This window comes from Panthera uncia, assembly GCF_023721935.1.
Source record: "Panthera uncia isolate 11264 chromosome D3 unlocalized genomic scaffold, Puncia_PCG_1.0 HiC_scaffold_8, whole genome shotgun sequence".
Lineage (NCBI taxonomy): Eukaryota > Metazoa > Chordata > Mammalia > Carnivora > Felidae > Panthera > Panthera uncia.
In genome coordinates, this window is record NW_026057586.1 from 13,312,479 (window position 1) to 13,333,936 (window position 21,458).

General features: G+C 46.0%; 1 protein-coding gene across 2 annotated transcripts in view; it reads left to right on the top strand.

Annotated features, from left to right (window-relative positions):
* Window positions 1-21,458, top strand: part of BCL2 (BCL2 apoptosis regulator) — a 177,052-nt gene continuing 155,594 nt past the window's right edge. The window contains exons 1-2 of one of the 2 annotated variants that reach the window (XM_049620259.1): window positions 1-935; window positions 1,162-2,016. In XM_049620259.1, coding sequence (XP_049476216.1) covers window positions 1,444-2,016 — 573 coding nt within the window. In that variant the 5' untranslated portion in view covers window positions 1-935; window positions 1,162-1,443. Of the gene's footprint in view, window positions 2,017-21,458 lie in introns of both variants that reach the window. The other variant, XM_049620258.1, reaches the window with a different exon arrangement.

Consider the following 21,458-nt stretch of genomic DNA (forward strand, 5'->3'; position numbering starts at 1 on the left):
TCCCCCGCCCGCCGCGCTCCCGCCCGCCGCTCTCGGTTTCCCCGCCGAGCCGCCGCCGCCGCCGCCAGCGAAGGTGCCGGGCGCCGGGCCCTCCCCGCCGGCGCGGCCGTCATCGCCCAGAGCGGGTGCGCGGCGGGAGCGCGGAGGGGGCGGCCGCCGCCAGCGCCGCCGCCGCGCAGGAGCAGGAGGAGGAGAAAGGGTGCGCAGCCCGGAGGCGGGGTGCGCCGGTGGGGTGCAGCGGAAGAGGGGGTCCAGGGGGGAGAACTTCGTAGCAGTCATCCTTTTTAGGAAAAGAGGGAAAAAATAAAACCCTCCCCCACCGCCGCCTTCTCCCCACCCCGCCGCCGCACCACACACAGCGCGGGCTTCTCGCGCTCGGCACCGGCGGGCCGGGCGCGTCCTGCCTTCATTTATCAAGCAGCTTTTCGGAAAATGCATTTGCTGGTCGGAGTTTAATCCGAAGAGGATTCCTGCCCCCGTGCCCGGCTCGTCCACCGGCCCCCCGTCCCTGTCCGTCTCCCGTGGAGGCGTGAAGAGGTCCCGCGGATAGAGATCCATGTCTGTGCCCGCGCGTGTGTGTGCGTGTGTAAATTGCCGAGAGGGGGAAAATCACAGGACTTCTGCCAGTACCGGACTGAAAATTGTAATTCATCTGCCGCCGCCGCTGCCTTTTTTTTTCTCGTGCTCTTGAGCTCTCCGGTCGGGATTCCTGCGGATTGACATTTCTGTGAAGGAGAAGTCTGGGAATCAAACTGGAAATTCTCCTCATTTGTACCCACCGCACCCCACCCCCGACTCCTGATTCATTTGGAAGTTTCAGAGCAGCTATAACTGGAGAGTTCTGGAGATCGATGGAATCTTTGCCTTATGCATTTGTTTTGTTTTCACAAAAAAGGAAACTTGACAGAGGATCATGCTGTCCTTAAAAAATACAAGTAAGTTCTTTGCACAGGAAATGGGTTTAATGTAACTTTCAATGGAAAACCTTTGAGATTTTAACTTTAAGTGCGTTCGAGTGAGTTGAATTTCCAGGCAGTTTAATACATTCTTTTCAGCCGTGTAACTTGCAGTATATGCCCGGCTTCCACCCAGTGTTTAAAAGGAAAGTGCACCTGATTTTGACTTAGTTTTGTTTTGTTTTGTTTTGTTTTAACCTTTCAGCATCACAGAGGAAGTAGACTGATATTAACAATAATTAATAATAATGTGCCTCATGCAATAAAGATCCGAAAGGAATTTAAGTAAAAATTTCCTGCATCTCATGCCAAGAGGGAAACACCAGAATCAAGTGTTCCGCGTGACTGAAGACACCCCCTCATCCAAGAATGCGAAGCACATCCAATAAAATAGCTGGATTATAACTATTCTTTCTTTCGGGGCCGTGGGGCGGGAGCAGGGGCGAGAGGTGCTGTTGGTCCCCGGCTGCTTTTCCTCGGGGGCAGGATGGCGCACGCTGGGAGAACAGGGTATGATAACCGGGAGATAGTCATGAAGTACATCCACTATAAGCTGTCGCAGAGGGGCTACGAGTGGGATGCCGGGGACGCGGGCGCCGCGCCCCCGGGGGCCGCCCCCGCGCCGGGCATCTTCTCCTCCCAGCCCGGGCGCACCCCTGCGCCCGCCAGGACCTCCCCGCCGCCGCCCCCGGTCGCCCCCGCCGCCGCCGCCGCCGCCGCGGGCCCTGCGCTCAGCCCCGTGCCACCTGTGGTCCACCTGACCCTGCGCCAGGCCGGCGATGACTTCTCCCGTCGCTACCGCCGCGACTTCGCGGAGATGTCCAGCCAGCTGCACCTGACACCCTTTACCGCAAGGGGACGCTTTGCCACGGTGGTGGAGGAGCTCTTCAGGGATGGAGTGAACTGGGGGAGGATTGTGGCCTTCTTTGAGTTCGGTGGGGTCATGTGTGTGGAGAGCGTCAACCGAGAGATGTCGCCCCTGGTGGACAACATCGCCCTGTGGATGACTGAGTACCTGAACCGGCACCTGCACACCTGGATCCAAGACAACGGAGGCTGGGTAGGTGCATGTCCGCTTGAATGTGGGCTGGATGTTACCGATCTGAGGCTGAGAATCCATGGTTGAGTGTGGGTGGGCTTTTGGGCCAAGGGCAGGCAGGCTGATGGGCCAGTGAAATAAAGTCAGATTGCCCGCCCCCGCCCTGCCCGGTAAAGAGCTCTCTCCCTGCCAACCCTACTCTTGATGATTCCTTCTGGCCAAAAGTGGTTTTTCCTCGCTTGCCATCCGTTGAGGTTTAAAGACCCAGCATTTGCTATCCGGTGGGAGCTCGGGGTAAATGGTATGCCTTCAGGGTTTCTCAAACCGGGGGCCCAAGCATCCCCCCCCCCCCCCCGGAGACTACTCATGAACTAGACGTCAGGTTGGGTTGGCAGTCCGCATCCTGGCCAAGTTCCCCTGGGGGTTTGTGATTTGTACTAAAATTGGAGAACCACCCAATTAGAAGAACAGACCTCACCAGAGGACTAAGGGCATGCCTTTTCTGACTCACTTGGTAAAATCTGCCCAAAGAGGAAATCTGACGTAGCCCCCTTCCCTGGAAAACTTAGCTGTGTTTGTAAGGAGGTAAGCTGGCTTTCCAAAAGTCCGGGAACTTCATCCCGCGGCGTGTGTGCGGTCATTCCCAGTGGGCACGGCTGAGTGTCTTCAAGAACACTGGGCTAAGGAAACCTTACCTCATCGGTGACACGATTTGTCCTGGCCACATGCTTTGTGTTCTGTTTCCATAACCGGTGTACGATTTTAAAGTTTACTGTAATTGTAGTATCTTTTACTTTTCCCCGGCTAGAGTCCGCATCCTTTGGTGGTCTCCTCTCCTGAAAAAACTTGTGTCTACGATATCCATATAAAGTGTAGAAGGTTTGTGTGTGGGATTCTCTGGGGGAGGGGTCCAGATCCTAAGACTGAAGAATTGTCGTTGAGATCTACATCTTCTATCTAAAATTACGAATTTAGGAAAAAATCAAAAGGAGTGATTCTTGTCTAAAAATTGTTTCGGGCTTTTTGTTTTAACTTGAAGAACGATTTATGAGAAAGGATGCAACTCAGTGCTTCCTTGTATGTAGTCTCTAGGGAGAATTAGTGATATTATTTTATAGGACCTAACAGGAGCACAAAACCTAGAAATGACTGCAAGTGGATTCAGTTTCAAGGAGCACATTACATATTTTACTACAGTTTACAAGTGTGCTAACATTAAGGCCAAGAAAAAAGAGAAAAAGCCAAGAAAAGTCGATGGCTGACATGAAAATCTGATCCTACTTGGTCAAAGTTGACCAGGTATTGGTGCCACTGTTGAGTGTTTAAAAGTAAAATATCCCCATTTAAATCTCTAAAATGTAAAATGCTCCTCATGAGTTGTTTTGTTGAGATCCCATGTTGTCAGATCTTTAGTAATTGTGGAAGAATTCACTAAAGAGCCAAAGAATATTTTCTTAAATGTTTGGTTGAGTAGGTGGTTTTATTTTTAACCACCATCACCAAAAAGGTACAGAGTTCCAGACTCCAAAAGGATGGTTTTAAGACCAAAGTAAAACTGATTTGACAATTCTACTCTTCTGTATTTTTAAGAAAAAATATTTCAAAAATTTCTTTCTGGCTGAAAGGAACCCAAGGTGGCAACTGTCATCTATTAAGTAATTTAATAAACAGAGAGAAAACAGAGCCATAGACATATGTTTATGATAGAGATTAAGACATGACCTGGTCTTTGTTTTGTTGCATTGTAGTAGTATATTAACATCTCATACAACTGAGTTTTCATTTTAAGTGAAGGCTCACTTTTAACTCCTTTCAAAATAGAGTTTTCCTGGGAGAGCCTATCTTTGTGGTCAACAGGTATCTGAGATTGATAAACGTAGAGACTATATTTTATGATGCCAAACCACAATGACATACCGTAGAAAGTGATAAAAAATACTTTGACAAAACCTCTTCTAGTACAAATAAATCATATAGAGGCACAAATAGCTGTTGATAAAATGCGTCGTTTTCAGGACAACATGTAGATGGATGGCTCTTTAGGAAAACAAGGGAATTTGGCAAAAAAAAGGGTATATGTCAGGCAATGTAATCATAAATGGACACTTTGGAATAAAAGTGCTAGCATTTGAGAGTTATAAATGATTTATGTATCCTTTCATATTAAAATACTCTGAATACCAATGGTCAAGTTTCAGAAGAGAGCTAGTACATTCTTCTGACCTTTGACAATGACTTGTGTGGTTTCTAGGCCTCAGTGGATCAGATCCTCTATTGTACATGTAATCATGGGGGCTTGAGATTTGAAGTCCCTTTTTCTCTTTGCTGCTCTTGACGCCAAATCAGTCTTCTGAGATTAAGGAAAACTGTGTGTGTTTCATGTTCCATAACTTGGAGAAAGCAGCGTCTTGGAATGATAGGCGTCTGAGAGATAGTCCCAGAAGCCTACAAATCAAATAAAGACTAAAGAAGAAATTGAGTTAGAGTGGAGTGTGGTTTTATTCCTAAGTCCGAATAAGGCACCGTGTGGCAGCAGGACAGAGGGAGCACAAGACAGTATCGGTTCTGGGAAATGTCTGAGGCTCTGCTACTCCGGGTGTGGTTCACAGACCGACAGCAGGAGCATCACCTGGGAGACCGTCAGACGTGCAGAATCTCCATTCTCACCCCACAGCTAATGAGTCTGAATTGGTGGGTTCACGTGAGATAGATAGAGGCTTTCGGGTGCACGTGAAAATGAGAGACGTTGACCATTACCTACCATTGGTTCCTGGGGACATCTTTTGGGAAAAATGAAAATCTGGGGTGGATCCTACAGCGTCCGATTCCAGTGGCCTCACAGGTTTCTAGTATTGCCTAGAATGCTGAGTATTTCCCAGATGTCCACTAGTGTGATCTGATCCTTGGAAGAAATAAGTTGGAACGAAAGAGAGGAGATAATTTACCGTAAGTTCAGTCTTCTCAAGAATGTTTTTCATGGTAGCTGTGCAGTTTGTATTGGCATTATTGGTCTCAATGAAGTGACATCGCTTTTCTATTCCAATCAAAGGCAGGCGATTTAGCTCTTTTGATAGCTTCATTAGTTATTATTTTACCCCCTCATATAACATAGTTTGAGTTCTACAGGTGCATTGAGTGGCCCTCATATTGCTTCAAGGGGAGGGGGCTCTTACAGTCAAAGCGTTGAGATATAGGAAAGTTGATGGATGGTGAGTGAAACTGATATCTCCCTCCAGGCTGAGAAATGAGACAACATTTAGCTTCATGTCCCAGAAGAGAGTGAGGTGTGGTCTCCTAAAAGAAAGAGGGGGCTTAACAGGAGATTAGCTTCATTCTGTTGATGAGATGGTGGTGGTGTGACTTTTTCTTTTTTCTTTTTTTTTGTCTTTTGGTCTATGTGGTTTAGGACGACAGGAACTTACTTCTCCACATCCAGTAGAGGTTAGCTTCCTTTTTATTAGTTGGTCAGCAGACAGTTTCTGCCTTCTGTGTGCAGTCCAAATCTACCAAAACATTTGATTAATTGGAAAGCAATACCATGCTCATGCCAGTGTGCAAAATACGTGAAAAAGCATCATTTATCTAGCGGCTGAGTATCAGCTGCTTATGGCCAAGTTGGCAGCAGAATGATAGGGATTAAAAATAGTCTGAAGATGATCCAGCCTTAAATAATATTTTTAATGATGAACTTTCCTTGGGAAAGTGTGTTCCTGCCTGCGAAGAATCACATGCTTCCCGGCAATAATTTACTTTGTAGAAAAAACTACATTATCGCCCCTCGAGTTTGCAAGTCACGTGCTGTTGAGTGATTATGTTTCGGGACCTTTGTAAAATTTTATGGTTCACTTAGTTCCCTTTTCTGTTTTAGGGCTTTTGTTGCTATTTAATGTCTGTTAAAAAAACGTGGCTTTCTTTTGTGAATCTTGTTACTTTTCGCTGTGCTTTCTAGTGAGAACTGATTGATCTTTTAGCAATCCTTGATGGAGCTGATACATTTCAGATTGCTTAAGTGTCGTTGAGCCACACAGCACATCAGGTAACAGAAAGCCACAATTTTTTTTTTTTTTAAAGCAAACTCTTAAAGTCTTGCCTTACCTCTACTTCTAGTCCTAGTCAGCTTTTTGGAGGAAGGATAAAGTCACTCGTAAGGCAGGTGTGTGGGTGCTGTGTGTATTAACTAGCAGTCGCTCCCAATCAGTTCACCCCACACCCATTGCTGAGGTCACTCATCAGGTTTTAGCAATAGCTGATCAAGGCAGTACCTTAGCACAAGTGCATTTGTGCTGGAAAAACAACACTGTCTTTGTAGTGTACGAGTAGAAAGGTTTTCCCCCCAGAGATATATTGTATTTGAAGTTCAAAGGTTCCGTTAAACCTTTTTAAGGTAATCTAATATCACCTTATTCAGGTATAGCCATAACCTCGAAAGCTGGTCACCCTTTCCCCCAGCTACATACAGGAGACCACTCAGTGAATTTACTTCACTCCGAAGCTTTTCTTTCATTCTCCTTGGTTTGATTCAAACAATACTAGCGTTTGACATCTAAACAGGATTAACACTGAAAATCATCCAAGGACTAAGACAATTGTTGGACAGACATGATTGCAAGGCTTTATGTGCCTGGCCCTGGGTTGGGTTAAGGACACAGGAAAGAGAGCTTTACCTCTGCCCTGGATGACCTCACAGGCTCGTGTTGCAGGTGTCTAAGTAAACTCATAGATACTCGCAGCCTTATAAACACGATCCCGGATTCTAGGACTTAGAGAGAAAAAGGAAAAAACAAACCAACATATATTATTCTGCGTACACTTCAGTCATTGTCTAAAAAAGTTACTTCTAACCATATGGCTGTTCATGTGTACATTAGGATTTAAATAGGAGGAGAAATGTAGATAATTTAAAAAATACAACACAAACACTTAAGAATACTGAAAGGCGGGGGGTTCCCTTGTTAAATGTTTACCCATTAAGCACTCTTAGTACACATTAAGAAGACTTAATAAACACCTGTCTTCAGTTTTTAAAGTATTTCCTTAATTCTTTGTATGTAAAAGACAATCAAGTCTTTGATTAGGATGATTAGAATAATTTAACTTGAAGAACTGTCTTTTTCTTAAATCATCCTTGTATGCAGAAAAATACAGGTTGATTTTGAACAGAACAGGGGCTCTTCCTTGGGGAGAGATTTTTTTTTAATAGGATTTATTGTTAAGTTAGCTAACATACCGTGTATACAGTGTGCTCTTGGCTTTGGGAGTAGATTCCCGTGATTCATCACTTACGTACAACACCCAGTGCTCATCCCAACAAGTGCCCTCCTCAGTACCCATCCCCCATTTCCCCTGTCCCCCACACTGCCATCAACCCTCAGTTTGTTCTCTGTATTTAAGAGTCTCTTATGGTTTGCCTCCCTCTCTGTTTGAAACTATTTTTTCCCCTTCTCTTCCCCCATGGTCTTCTGTTAACTTGGGGAGAGATTTTTTTTTTTTTAAAAAAAGCTTTTGTTTTCTTTTGTTTTAGGTTATGCTACTGTTTCATTTACTGAGTGGCATCTCTTCCAAAACTGTTTATAGAAATTTCTAGTCCACGGTAGCATTTGTGTTCCTGAAGGGCAGGCGTCGTACTGTCTACCTGCTGGCACTCGCAGTCCTCCTTCTTTACAGGAGACGGTCAAACTTTGGAAATTACGACAAAGCCTTTTTTCATTTTGGAAAGTATTTCTGTAGGCTACAGCTTGGTCTGATATATGCTCAACTCTATGGTGCTGACATTTCTCTGCTTTTTACTTTAACCCAGCTGTCCTTCAGTGAGAATGATGATTGAATGATTGTTTCTATCTCTCCAAAACCATTTGGGCTTTCTCGTGGGGACACTACCCCCACCTGCCCATCATTCCACCACCAGGAGGCCCGGGTGTAGCTCTCTCTTCCCTCCCTACACAGTCGGCGTCGAATTCACCTGAAGAAAAGAGCATCATGCCTCAAGTACCAGCAAGAGGGAGCGGAAAAGGGCCCTTCAGAGCTAGAAAATCACCTCTCCTCCAGTCTTGCTGTAGCAGGACGAGGCAGAATTCTGTCAGCAGATCCGATGCTTTCCCTCCAGAGATCATGAATTCCAACCACGTGCGGGGGGAAAAGATAGCATCTGCTGGTGGAACTCTTACTTGCTCTGATCTCTGCAGTGTGAGATTAGAAGGCTTATCCTCCAGCCATAGATAAGTTTTGACTAACGAAAACAGCTAAAGTAATGTATTCGAGACTTCTTCCCCAACCGCCCTCTTGAACCTGTTAGAAAGGGAATCTCCCTGCCATGCTGGGGTGACCCTTTGTAGCAACGTACGAAGCGCCGCTTGGGTGATTTTCTTGGGCGATTGACCGGATTCGCTGAGCCATTTCTCTGCGGAATGTGGACCTCTCTTACACATGACACATAGAACATGCACTTCGCTGGGAAACCGTTGGGAAAATTTGTGTTCTCGTTCTGTTCCCTGTTTTGCCTTCCGAATTTCAGGGATAAAGCCATATTCCATTTTTAGTTAATAATCAGCTCATTGGCTCTCTGGGGCTTTGGCATAATGAGTCAGAAGCTTATGACTGACCCCACTCTCCTCTTTACTCTGCCTCCTGAAAACAACCCAAGGACCCACTGTGTCAAGTGAAGCTTTAATATTTCAAAGGAGATTTTCCATTGAGACTAATACAGCTTTCTTGTGACACTTCCAATTACTATCTCTCTGTTTTTAACTGTCTCTTCTTAAGCTGTGGAAACATCGAGAGCCTGCGACTTTTAATGCTCAGAGGACCAAACAAGGGATCAGTGTCATAGGCCGTTTCTTTTTGACTTTTCCCATCACCTCGTAGCTGAGAATGAAGATTTCTCTGCTTGTACGACACCACGAAGGTTATATCTGTGGAGTCACTCTAGAATTGAATTGCGGCCAAATGTTCCATTCAGGTGCATTCGAATTTTCCAGGCGAATGTGGGGCAAATACTTAGTACTCTTAATTCACTGCCTAGTTGCTCTATATATTACCTTCTTACGATTAGAATAGGAATAAAATTAACTGCAAATTATAGCCTCAGCTTTGGAGATTGATTTTTTATCCTTTAAGGAAAGAAGAAAGGTCAGTCCATAAATGATGCCAGTTGGCACTTCTGAGTCTAAAGTTTCAGGACTCCCTCCTAGTCATTTCCGTTGTGAATTCCTGCCAGTATCTCTTTCTCTCCCTCCCTCCCTCCCTCCCTCCCTCCCTCTCTCTTTCTTTCGTTTTAGGACTGAAAACTTTTGGAGGTGGCTTTGAGTTTTTTTCATAACAAAATTATAAGGAAAGTGAGGCAGGGCCACTTACTAAATATTAAAGTGACAGTGCGAGAAGAAAATGGCGTGAGGAAGTCTTCTCAAGGAAAATGAGCAATTGTTTACAAAGCTGAACTCACAAAGGGCAGAGAGAGAAATGGAAAGCGTTATGAAGATCTTGTGATTTTGTGTTTCAGGCACCTTAATACTCGCCTCCTAGGTGCGAGGTTCTATGCCAGGTGTTTTAGCTGAGTAAAAAAAATGTGTCAGATCAACTTTGTCTTCAAGGAACTTACCAACCAGTAGTGGGACTAAAGAGATGTAAATTGCTATGATCTTTGCCACTCTTTAGTGGGCAGAGAGCTCTGGTCCAGCTGGAAGGGGAAATGGAAGACGTTCATGAAGGAGGTAGTAGGTAGGAGATCTGGAGAGAGGGCATGTTAGATAACTGGACTCGAGACGTCAAAGCAGACAGGAATGTGTGAGGCGTAATTGGGGAATAGTGGGAATAGTAAAGAGTCTGGCTTGGTTGGGGCGTAGAGATCGTTCATGCGATATGACTGGGCCCCAAGCTGAGAGGGTTGTATTTAACTTGGTAGAAAGTTATATCGAAACGGTTATGGAAAGGATATCGAAACGGTTCTGAGGCAAGGAGGGATGTGTGGGCTTGTGGGAGATTGCTGGACATTGGGAGACCAGATAGGAGGTTTGAACCATGGTGGCAGAGTGGGGAATGGAAAAGATGGGGGGCAGATATGGGGGAAAGGCCTGACAACAGATTGGAGAAGCCAAGGACTCTGGTCTGAAACCCAGCTGGTTCAAAAAATGATATTGTCCTCAAGAGAGAGACGACAGTCGCTGTTTGGTGGGATAAAGGGGATGAAGTTAATTTTGGACATTTTGAGTTTCCAACCTGGGCGTCCAACCCACGTGGAAATGCCCAACAGCAGTTGGCCTTAATGATCTGGAGCTCAAGAAAGAATCTGGGGCAAGAATACAATATGCCTTTCCCCCCACACCATGTAGATTTCCCATTTCCTTCCTTCATTTCCAAAAGTGGTCCTAACTGCCCATGCTGAATGCATACCGCTTTTCTCCAGAAGTCCTCCATAGACCTCTGTGGATTGGATGAAGGTGGTTAACTTGGGAGTTCTGCTGTTCAAAGCTTGGCTTCCCACTCCCAGTTTGCCTCCTGAAAAAGCAATTCAACTGGAGTCAAATTCGTGTTGTTCCAGTATCTTAATAATGACCACCATTTGTGGAGGTCTTCTAAAATCAAAGTGTTCTCCTCCACTTCCTCACTTAATGAAATATTTCTCTTATTATATTTATCCTCTACCCAGCAGAGTAGGTACCAGGCACACACAGTAATTGTGTATCGAATGAATGAATGAATGAATGAATGAATGAATAAAAGATTATGTGAGAGGGACTTTGATCATCTAACTCATCCTAACCAACTAATGTTCTCCTACTCCCCTTGCTGTAGAGTGTGTGTGTGTGTGTGTGTGTGTGTTCCAAATGTCCCATTTCACAGACCTGTTAATACCTAATAGAAATGAAAAAAGAAAAACACCCATTAAGTGTTTTGATTTCATCTATGCCTCATCATGGAATTGAAAAAGGATGTCATTCATACCTGAAGAGAGGTTTAGATTTTGCTTTATATTAGATGTTCAACTTTCATAAAAGTCCCTAATGCTCATTCTAGACACTAGGCCATTGGTTGTCCCATTGTGTCTGTTTGTACAAAGAATGCACACAGTCTGTATAGATGTGCTTAGCTGCTCTCCGTCCCATGGCTCAAATCTCAAGCCCAGTGGAAGTCTTGATGCCTGATATGATTCATGACCTTATCATTAAAGAAATCAGGGCTTGTCCAGGGTTCTCACAGTGGGAACAAGGTGGTTTTTCCCTTCCGATTAGTGGTGTAGCTCAAATATAAAAGAATTACAGCTTAAAAGTCATCGGGGTAAATGGTCCCCTAGTTCTCCCGCAAACACAAGCAGCCGATCGAGGGTGGAAGTCAGTAGGGTTCAGTGATCCCAGAGGTGGGAGGACCTAAGATTTTATTTCTCCGGATGCTGACCTGCAAGGAGACCACCCGGGGGGGGGGGGGTGTCCTGGAGAGAACCGCCCAGAGCTTTGGGCTGAATCCTCGGTACTGCCTGAAGCAAGAATCACAGCCCGTCTGTGGTCTTAAGAACTGGTGGAATTTGTATTTTAAGACGCCTCATCCCTTGGCATGAAGCAAACTCAAAATGTTATTGCCCATCATTTGTCATCTGTTTGAGAACGATCGTGTGATTTGTTTACTTGTAATGAAGCTTGACCATACTTCTCCAGGGGCTTTTTAAAAAGAGGGATGTGTCAGCTTGCAGATTTGTCCCCATGAATGAAACCACAAGCAAATTCTCTTCTCTCTCCCACCCTCCCTCTCATTTCTTCAGTGACCATCTGTGCGTTATGTTGCCATTGCCAGACCCTCTTCAAGTGGCTTATCTGTGAGTGAATTCAGAAACTTCAAATTATAAAGGACACCCAGATAATTGGCCTGTTCTCCAAAGTATCCGTCCCCTGTGTTGCTGCCAGATTCCTTCTTAATGAATACATCCAGTGACAGTGGGATTCTCGAGCCGGTCCGTATCCGTGAGAAAATGAGCTTCCCTGCTTTGTAACAGCTTGTGGCTCCAGGGGGAAAAAAAAATGGCAGCCATTGCACAAAGTTTCCTTTGAATGTAGTTTTCTTTCCCATAAATGATACTTTGAGAATACACTTAAGGGGTTATTAGTTTTCTATTTCATGCTTGGCCTGTGTGTGAGAATAACACAAGCTGTCGCTGCAAATCAGTAGCTAAACACGCTTTGTCTGGTTAATGTGAGCATTTAATATTTGGCTCAATTAAAAATTAACTGATGAAAGCGCATGTCAAATGGAAATTGAAAATACCTTTGTAAGGAATATTGAAAGGGCATGACCAATGGGGAAATTCGTGGTTTTAAAATGTGGAGACTTTGGGGGCGCCTGGGTGGCTCAGTCGGTTAAGCATCTGACTTCAGCTCAGGTCGTGATCTCGCGGTTCGTGGGGTCGAGCCCCGCGTCGGGCTCTGTGCTGACAGCTCAGAGCCTGGAGCCTGCTTCGGATTCTGTGTCTCCCTCTCTCTCTGTCCCTTCCCCTTTTTGTTCTCTCTCTCTTTTCTCTCGGAAACGGGTAGATGAACATTGTTTTGAAAAAATGTGGAGACTTTGGGGAAATTTAATATGAGTTGAGACGCTAGACTCTTCCTTCAGGCCTCTCTACCTGTTGGGCTCGGCCTGATACTGAAGGATGTCCTCCGTTTTGTTATGAAGGACCCAGCTGAGCCTCTGTGTTTTCTAGGGAATAACTGTGCCGTTTTGTTTTGTTTTGTGCTGGATCATATGATGAAAGCAGACAGAATAGGAGATCGGTTATTCATTAGTCCCACGCATTTTTGTTTTTTTTTTAATTGAGCACATGCTGTAGGCTAGGCCCTGGGGATGTGGGAGGTGGGCACCAGATAGACCCGGCTCACAGTCTGCGGGGTGGAGATCATTACACAGCAACTGCAGTGGAGCCTGGGTAGAGCGAGGAGAGAAGAAAGGCAACCACAGGAGGGGCATGTACTGGAGTCAGGGGAGTCTTCCCAGGAAAGGGGGCTGAAGCCTGAAGGATGAGTGAGACGTAACCTAGACACGTGGGCAGGAGGAGCCACGTGTGGCCAGCAGACAGAAGGTGTAGAACAAAGGCCAGAGGCCTGAGAGCTGGTGAGCTGTGGGAACCGAGGAGTCCAGCCTGGCTGGAGAGAGGAGAGCAAGTGGACAGATCAGAAAGGTGACACGGGAGATGTGCCACCGTGGAGGGGTTTATTCTAGAAAGAGCCTGCCGTTAATGAGACTGGGGAGAGATTAGGGACAGGGAGGAGGCTAGCTCAGTAATTGGGCAAGAGACCGTGTGCCTGACCTAGAGGAGCGTAGTGGTGACAGCAAGAAATTGAGAGCGCTGAGCAATGGTCAGGACTTGAATGGAGAGATTTTTGGGAAGATGTAGTGATGGACTGAATGCTTCAGAACCTGGCTCATTTCTTCTTCAGGGACAGTGCTCTTTTTCCATAATCATTTCGAAAAGAGTACGGTCCTTTTTATAATCATATATATATATATATATATATACACACACACATATAAATATATGTGTACATATATACATAAAAATACATCTATATATGGTCTATAAAAAGGACCATACATATATATGTATTTTTTTTTCTTATTTCCCATTCTTTTAAATTAACACTGCCTGGTTGAAAATGTCATTTTGTTAGAATTCACGCGGTAATCATTAACAACCAACAGGCGTGTGCTTGAGGAAGGAATTCAGTCACACAAGGCAGTTCTCATAGAAATTTCCTCCACGTGAAAACATCGCAACAGTGGGACCTCACCCGGACAGAGGATGTTTGAAAGTTTCAAAGGAGCTCCGTGTCTGGTGGCCCACGTGGTCTTTTTGACAACCCCAGGCATGGCAGATACCATACTCCCTCTTCTCTTCTGCCTGGCTCTTCCCACACCCTGTTTGTCCCGTGTTTATTCCCGTGCGAAGAGAGAACTGCCGGGCAGAGCTGCTCGACAGCCAGCAAGCGCAGGGGAACTGGTATTTATCCCCAGACTCGGAGCCCAGCGAAGCTTCCTCGACCCCGGGCTGCTTCTCAGGGTCCGTTTTCGCGGACACCAGACTCCTCCACAGAAACGTAACCAAGTATATCCAGTTTTGGTAAATTGTATCCTCTACTGCTTTTCATCTCAAAAACCATCAGGATAACTCACATGTGGTCTTTTAGGGTATTTTCTCTCCTTCGATTTAGCTTTTGAAGGGTGTTTCATGTTGATGGCGGGGAGGGGGGGGTGGGCATCGAACCTCTTGCTATGTGATGCCCGCACGTTTGCTCAAGACCCCACGGCTGTGCTTGTGAGCTGGGCGGGCTTGAGCATGTAACTCCTCTAGGGAGACGGTAGCATGAGGGACGGGAGAGTTCTCTAAACTCCGAGAGGGTTCTGGAAGGCAGCAGGGCAGGTGGGATTATAGGTGCTCATTTTGACTGGCGTCTCAGTAGCAATCCACGTTTTTATTTACTTTTAAAAGTTTCTCTTCGGGTAAGCAACAGAAACTTGAGGACCCGGGTGCTTCTTGAATTTAAAAAATGGTGGAGGCTTCATCCGTAGGATTCCCATAGTGTCTAAAGGGCATGTGGCTGTGTTCGTTCAACCTCATTTATTCAACACCCATGTCGAAGAGCACGGAGGCTGTCACAGAAAGCGTGGCGGTCCAGAACCGTCTCTTATACCTCTCATGGACCCAACATGGTGGGGAAGTTAGAATAGTAAATCAGCAAATGATTAACAATATAAGGACTACAATGTAACAGAAATGGGACAAAATGATACAGCGGTGTCTATGGGGCTTACTGACTCTTGCATGCTCTTCTGAGGGTTGTCTAGTCATATTGCACATTACACAGAGGAGAGCAAATGGCTTTTGTTTTTAAAGCTTAACAGCTGAAAACATAATGCCCTACCTTAAAATTAATGTGTATATTAGTATAATACAGCCTGTATGTCAGTTTAAGACGGGTTACCATACACAATATAGAACTAAAGATGACTTCCATTTTTGGCTAAAATGTTTAGACCATTTTTCCCCCTTACCCCTTCTGATCTTTTCATTTTCCCCATTCCTTTTTAGTATCACCTTGGCCAATGACCCCAGTCACTGAAAGTCAGGAGGAAGCATGGAATTTAGTGAACCCCAACATGTGCCAGACTTACTGCTTCTATGAATAGGAGATGATCTAACCCTCACAACCTCTTCTCAGGGTAGGAAGTAGAATTACAGATTGAGGAATCAAAGGTTCTGTTTAATCAAGGAATTTTGCCTCTTAAGAGACAAAACCAGATTCTTTTTTAGGCATTCCAAGTGGTAATGGATGTCCTCTAAAACTTAAAGAATTTTTTTTAAATGTAAAACAGAGCCCTATTAAAAAGTAACAATTTGATGCATGTGACTTTTTCGTTTCTTTTGTGTTTCCTTGGGAAGCCAATTAGTCATCTTTATTTTAGTAACTAGGAGGTGAAATCTTCCATAAAGGGGACTTTTAAAACTTCTTTCATAGCTGGAAAAAAAAAGAGAGAGAGAGAGAGAGAGAGAGAGAGAGAAACATTTTGTTTCTGTCTCTCTTCTCTTTGGCTCCAACAGTCTGTGTAAATAGCCTTTGAAAAACAAGTAGTAATCGCTGTTTCCTAGGAAGACCAGACACCTGATTCAGAAGCTGTCCCAGGGGTCTGCATGTGTTTGTTGGAATGACAGATCCATAGTGCTTTCCTGGTTCCAGAGAGATGACCTCACTGTCCAATTGTAACCTGCCTGATGCCGTAATCAAAAGGTGGGGAAAGTCTGCGGTTTTACCTCCAGTGTGATCCTCAGCCCTTCGCTGTCTTATTTTAGGCATGACCTTAGTGTTTTTTTCCAGAGTCCAGAGGTGAAATGACATGTTACTCAAGCTTACAAGATGATGATGTATCTTTTTTAATGTATATATTTAGCTGTAAATTTTATTCTACTCATAAACAAATCCACTTTCAGCAACCAGGGTGTATCAGGGGAGAGTTATTTCCATCCCTTGGTTTAATTTGGATACATTTGACCTAGAACAGCACAGTGTTTCCACAATAACATTTGAACAGGATGCCGCTGTGCTGGTTTGCAGGGCTCAGGGAGTGTCAGCACGGGCCAGGAAACTACTTTCTTAAAAGAAACTTAAACACTAAGTTCTGACAAGATAGGAAACTCTTACTAGTTTCCTTAGTAAACCTATCTCTCTTTTTTTTCTTGCCTTTTCATTAATTTACATATCTCTTGGTGTTATTAAACAGTAAGATTGAATATTTAACGTAAGTTCACGTGCCGAATAAGTAAGTCTGATTCAGAAGGAAAAAAAAAAAAACTGTCTTAAGGGGTTTGTTTACGAAAGCATATGTAAATAAAAAACTAGGGGCGCCTGGGTGCCTCAGTCGGTTGAGCGTCTGGCTTCGGCTCAGGTCATGATCTCACGGTTTGTGAGTTTGAGCCCCGCGTCGGGCTCTGTGCTGACAGCTCAGAGCCTGGAGCCTGTTTCAGATTCTGTGTCTCCCCCTCTCTCTGCCCCTCCCCTGCTCATTCTCTGTCGCGTTCTCTCAAGAATAAATAAATAAAAATTAAAAAACTAAATTAAACATTTTTCCCAGGCACAACATGTTACAATTTTTAGAGTAGAATTTCTTGGTATTTCATAAGGAAGCACAGAAAGGAAGGGAAATTATCATTCAGGCAGAGGGACAATAGTAACCTGTCATTAATTGAGACAGAGTTCAAAACCAGGCTTCCGAAACCCTGGGGTCTGTGTCAGTAGAACTGAACAAGCCACGGGCTCTTTCCTCTGTCTTCTGTGGACTAGACTGCTTTAAAAATGTGGGTCCAGGGGCTCCTTGGTGGCTCAGTCGGTTAGATGTTGGACTTCAGCTCAGGTCACGATCTCGTGGTTTGTGAGTTCGAGCCCCGTGTCGGATTCTGTGCTGACAGCTCAGAGCCTGGAGCCTGCTTCCGATTCTGTGCCTCCCTCTCTCTCTGTCCCTTCCCCACTCACACTCTGTGTGTGTCTCGCTCAAAAATACATAAATATTAAAAAAAAATGTTTTAAGTAAGAAATAAAAATGTGCTTCCAACAGAATCTAAAATGTTTAATTTATAAGCTACAACCCAACACTATAATATTTAAAAGCCTGCTTAATGTATCTTTACAAATCCTTAAAATCCCAATGACTTGAGATAATTAGATTCTTTGTTCTTTAATGGCTTTCTATGTGACCTCCTAGCGGTAGGGCCTGATCTCAGGACAAGGGAGGAGTAAATTTGGATTCTGTGCCCAGGACGGGCTCCCTAGTTTCCGGGGTGAAGAGAAGAAAACTCTGCCCTTTCTCTGCCTCCGTTTTCTACCCGGGATTATTTGTGATGTCTACGTGGAAATGTAGAGCATTCGTTTGTCCCCAGGATCGTGATTGGTGAATGAAAGGCCTTTATGACTGCAAAGTCCATTAACACCCTGTTTAGCAATTAGGATGATTCTAAACACACCTAAGAACTAGGAAGGAATTTCAGCCCCTGCTATGCAGAAGGGTAACACAAGGTTACACGCCAAAGGTCACACCCATTATTCATAAGAGCTTGGCCATCATTCTTAACAGATTTGTGTGTGTGTGTGTGTGTGTGTGTGTGTGTGTGTGTAGAAAAAGAGAGAGACAAATGTACATAACCTAAAGGGTACCATTGTAACCATTCCTTTAAGCGTAGTTAGTGGCATCCAGTACATTCACAGGGTGATACAACCCTCCCCACAGTCTATCTCCAGAACCATCTATCTCCCAAACTGAAACTCTGTATCCATTAAGCACAAAGCCCCCGTTCCCTCCCCACACTCCCTCACCGCAGCCCCTGCTAACTACTAGCCTGCTGTCTCTAGAATGTGACTACTCTAGGTACCATGTACGAGGGAATCATGCTGTATTTGTCCTTCTGCCCCTGGCACCTCTCGCTTAACGTCATGTTTTCAAGGTCCATCCGTGCTGGAGCGGGTGTCACAATCTCATTCCTAATTTTTAAGGCTAAATAATTTCCCGCTCCCATTTTCCTTTAAATACACGTCCTCACAAGATGGGTTCTCATTTTGTTTCCAGCCAATAGAAATGGCACCTGCGGCCGGTTAGTACTGAGTGGTCATCAGAGCCTGCAAGTTATTAGAGCAGTTATTCCAAGAGTCTGACGGTCAGGGAGAAGATAACCGTGCTGTGAAACCCGGCTCAGGAACCACAGACACAGCCTCGGTGCGGGGCAGGCGGTCGTGAAGATCTCAGCAGCCCTTGAAGTTATCTCTGGGCTGTGGCACAGGCTGACTTATTCCTAATGATGCTGCTGGGTCATCAAGATAGGGTCCCTTTCCATAGGGAGAGGCGAAGAGTTCAGGGGAAGCGGGTGGTCCCTATCTGAAATGACTCCATTCCAAATGGTTAAAATTTTTGAAAAGTGTAGGCTTCAGTCAGCTGAAAAATCCACCTCTGTGAAATGACTTATTCCAGAACATGGCAAAAGAGAGGGGGCACGGCAGGGGCGGTGTGACAAAGATTACACAGGCTGAGCTCCCTCAAAGGGCCTGTGCTTCTCTGCGTGTCCCTTGTCTCCCACCTCGCTTTTTAGAGCGGAGAATCGAGAGGAGCTTGACCTAAGTCGATATGGGGATTGGTAGTTCTGGGGGAGTTTCTGCCGTCCGGCTGTGTCTAAATGATCCTCGCTCTGCCTGAGTGACATTGTCCGCATATTAAGCGTCGCTGGCCACCCCGCTGCGAGACACGGAGGGGCTCGTGAGCGGAGCCTTCTCGCAACGCCTGAACCCTGAGCATCTGCCTGGTGACTTCAGTTTGGAGGCTCTGGCCCGTGACATGTGGTCATCTGTTCATTCACCATTCTCAGTGCCTTCGAGGTTTCTCCATGCCGTCTCTGGCCTCGTGGAGGGCAGTCTCCCCTAGGGCATCTGACACGCGAACAGAAAGATCTCCTCCCCTTGAGTTTTTCCTGAGAGAGTCAGGGAGGGCTTCCCGGAGGAGGTGCCATTTGGCCTGAATCTGGAAGGATAATTGAGAGCCTACCTTGTGGGGAATGGGAAAGGGCACTGCGTGCAAATAAACAGAGTGATGGGAAGGGTCTAACGAGCTCGGGGATGGTACAGAAGTGAGCATGACCAGAATAGACGGGTTGTGGGGGTAGAAGGCAAGGAGAGGAGGCTGGAGGTATAGCTGAGGCCGATTCACTAGGGCCTGAGTGTCCCCTGCACCCCGCGAGCAGTTTAGACTTCATCTTTCATGCAGTGGCGAGCCAGTGAAGGTTTCTAGCAGGATCATGAGTTGTGATGGTGGTGGAGGAGGCAGGAGGGAGGCCAGGTGGGAAGATGGGGTAGGTGTCCATCTTGCGATGGGGCTGAGCACCTGCCCCTTCTTCCCCCTGGGATAGGACAACCGTGAAAGACATTTCAAAGGTAGCATCTGAGAATATGGATACAATTTGACCACCACGGAATACTCCGGGCTTAGCGCAGGGAAAGCACATAGTAGGTGCCCAGTAAACATTGGCCGAACTGAACGAATGGACAGCTGGCCGTGTGATGTCGCAGGCAGCGCTGGCCGCGTTAGGGGGACAGCCCAGCCATATCACGATGAAGCGCCCGTTTGTGGGGTGTCTACTCCGTGCCAGATACTTTCTAAATCCTATCTGCACGAACGCGTTTCTTTCTTAGGACAGTCCAGAGAGGTCGGTGCGGTTTTATCCCTGGAGATGAGGACACAGGGGCTTGGAGAGGCGACTAACTCGGCCACTTCTGGGGTTGAGCTGGGATTTGAACTCAGGCAGCCGCAGAGCACTCTGTGCCCTTAATCACAGCACTGTGGCCTCTCCTCTTCTGGAGTTTCCTGGAAGCTGCTTGTGTCAAGGCCCCAGGAGTGATGAGTGGGCAAACGTAAGCAGTGGCAGGATGTAGAGAAGCCTGTTTAGGAAACCATTTATCTCACGTAGACATACCATCTGAGATGACCTTAGTAGAAATAACAATGCAATAATAACAGCACCACAGTCTTCCCTGGCATAAGAAACCAGCTTTGTAATGAAAATGGAATTTCTCTGGGAAATAGTCCTAGAAAGAGGCGGCTGAGAAAAAATAACAAAATGTAAACGCGTACCAAATTGCTTGCTGTGCGATTCCCCCTGGCACGTTCGCCCTCTCTGTTGTGTCCTTTACTTCGCTCACTTGCTGCCTGAAGATCTGTGGCCCCCTGCCCCTCGCGCCTGTCCCCCCCCCCCCCCGGTGCCCCACCCCTCCCCTCCCTCCCCGACCCAAAGGAAGAGAAAGGAGACTGTGCACCCAAAGGCAGTCGCTCCCCACCTTGAGTTTACCCTCAACGTGCCTGGTGGAAAGGGGAAGGGGTCCTCTAGGGTAAACTCTGCTTTGGGGATGCAAGTCTGTGGCTTTCTGGAATGAAGGGTGGTGAGTTTGGTTTCCCAGGGGGCCCACGGGCCGGAATCTGAGCTCGAGGGCGCTCAGGTGTGCGCGCAGTCATGGATCATTACAACCCCAACTGAAGCTGAGTTTTTCGTGCCGTAGGTCAGAGTCCCATAAAATAAACTCTTGTCATAACAAAGGATGCAGCGGCCAGATTACATCTCAGAGTTCCTTCACTCGTTTACCCCCGAGGACACCGACTTTCATGGCAGTGTGGGGAAGGGATTCTATTTTAATGCTGATCCTAATGGGGGGTCTGTCTCCCTTTACCACCCTTGTAAATGGTGATCAACAGTGATGGCCACAGCAGCGTGGAGAAAGAGCGTGGCCTGGAAGCCCAGCCAAGCTCTCTTGACTCCAGTTTTACGCAGATTTGCGGAACAGAATGCAAATGATTTCACAGTAATACGGGACCCAGGGGTAAGTGCTTCTCTGTTTTCAGCCGTCTCCCTGAGCTTCTGGCAGCAGCCACTGTGGAGGAATGGACAGGTCTGCAATGACGCAGGTAAAAAGGTGGCTGGGAAGGAACGGCCCCCACCGTCAGCAGAGACCTCGCCTGGGATTCCACCAGGAGCGGTCTCTTTCCCTTGAGCGTCCTGCAAGCCAGGACTTCTGGGTTTCAAGAACAGGAGAAGATCAACACAGACTAATGCTTTTGGGAGTCCTTTATTCCTCCTCTTATCCCAAAGATGTTCCGTGGTCACAGTAGACATCTAGACGCTTCTGTATCTCACAGATATTGACTGGGCGTTTACTTGCTACGAGGCAGTGTGTTAGGCATCGAAAAAAGACTCGTGTGCAACCGTGAAAGCGTGAAACCGTAAGGTTGTGTCTAAAATCTCCTTCGCTGTCCAGTGTGGCAGCCACTGGGCGTGTGACATGTGGCTAGTGTGATGGAGTGTTAAAATACACACCAGATGGAAACCAATTCGACAGTAAATTTCATTAAAAAAATAATAATAATATAAATAAATAAATAAATAAAATACACACCAGATGGAAACCAATTCG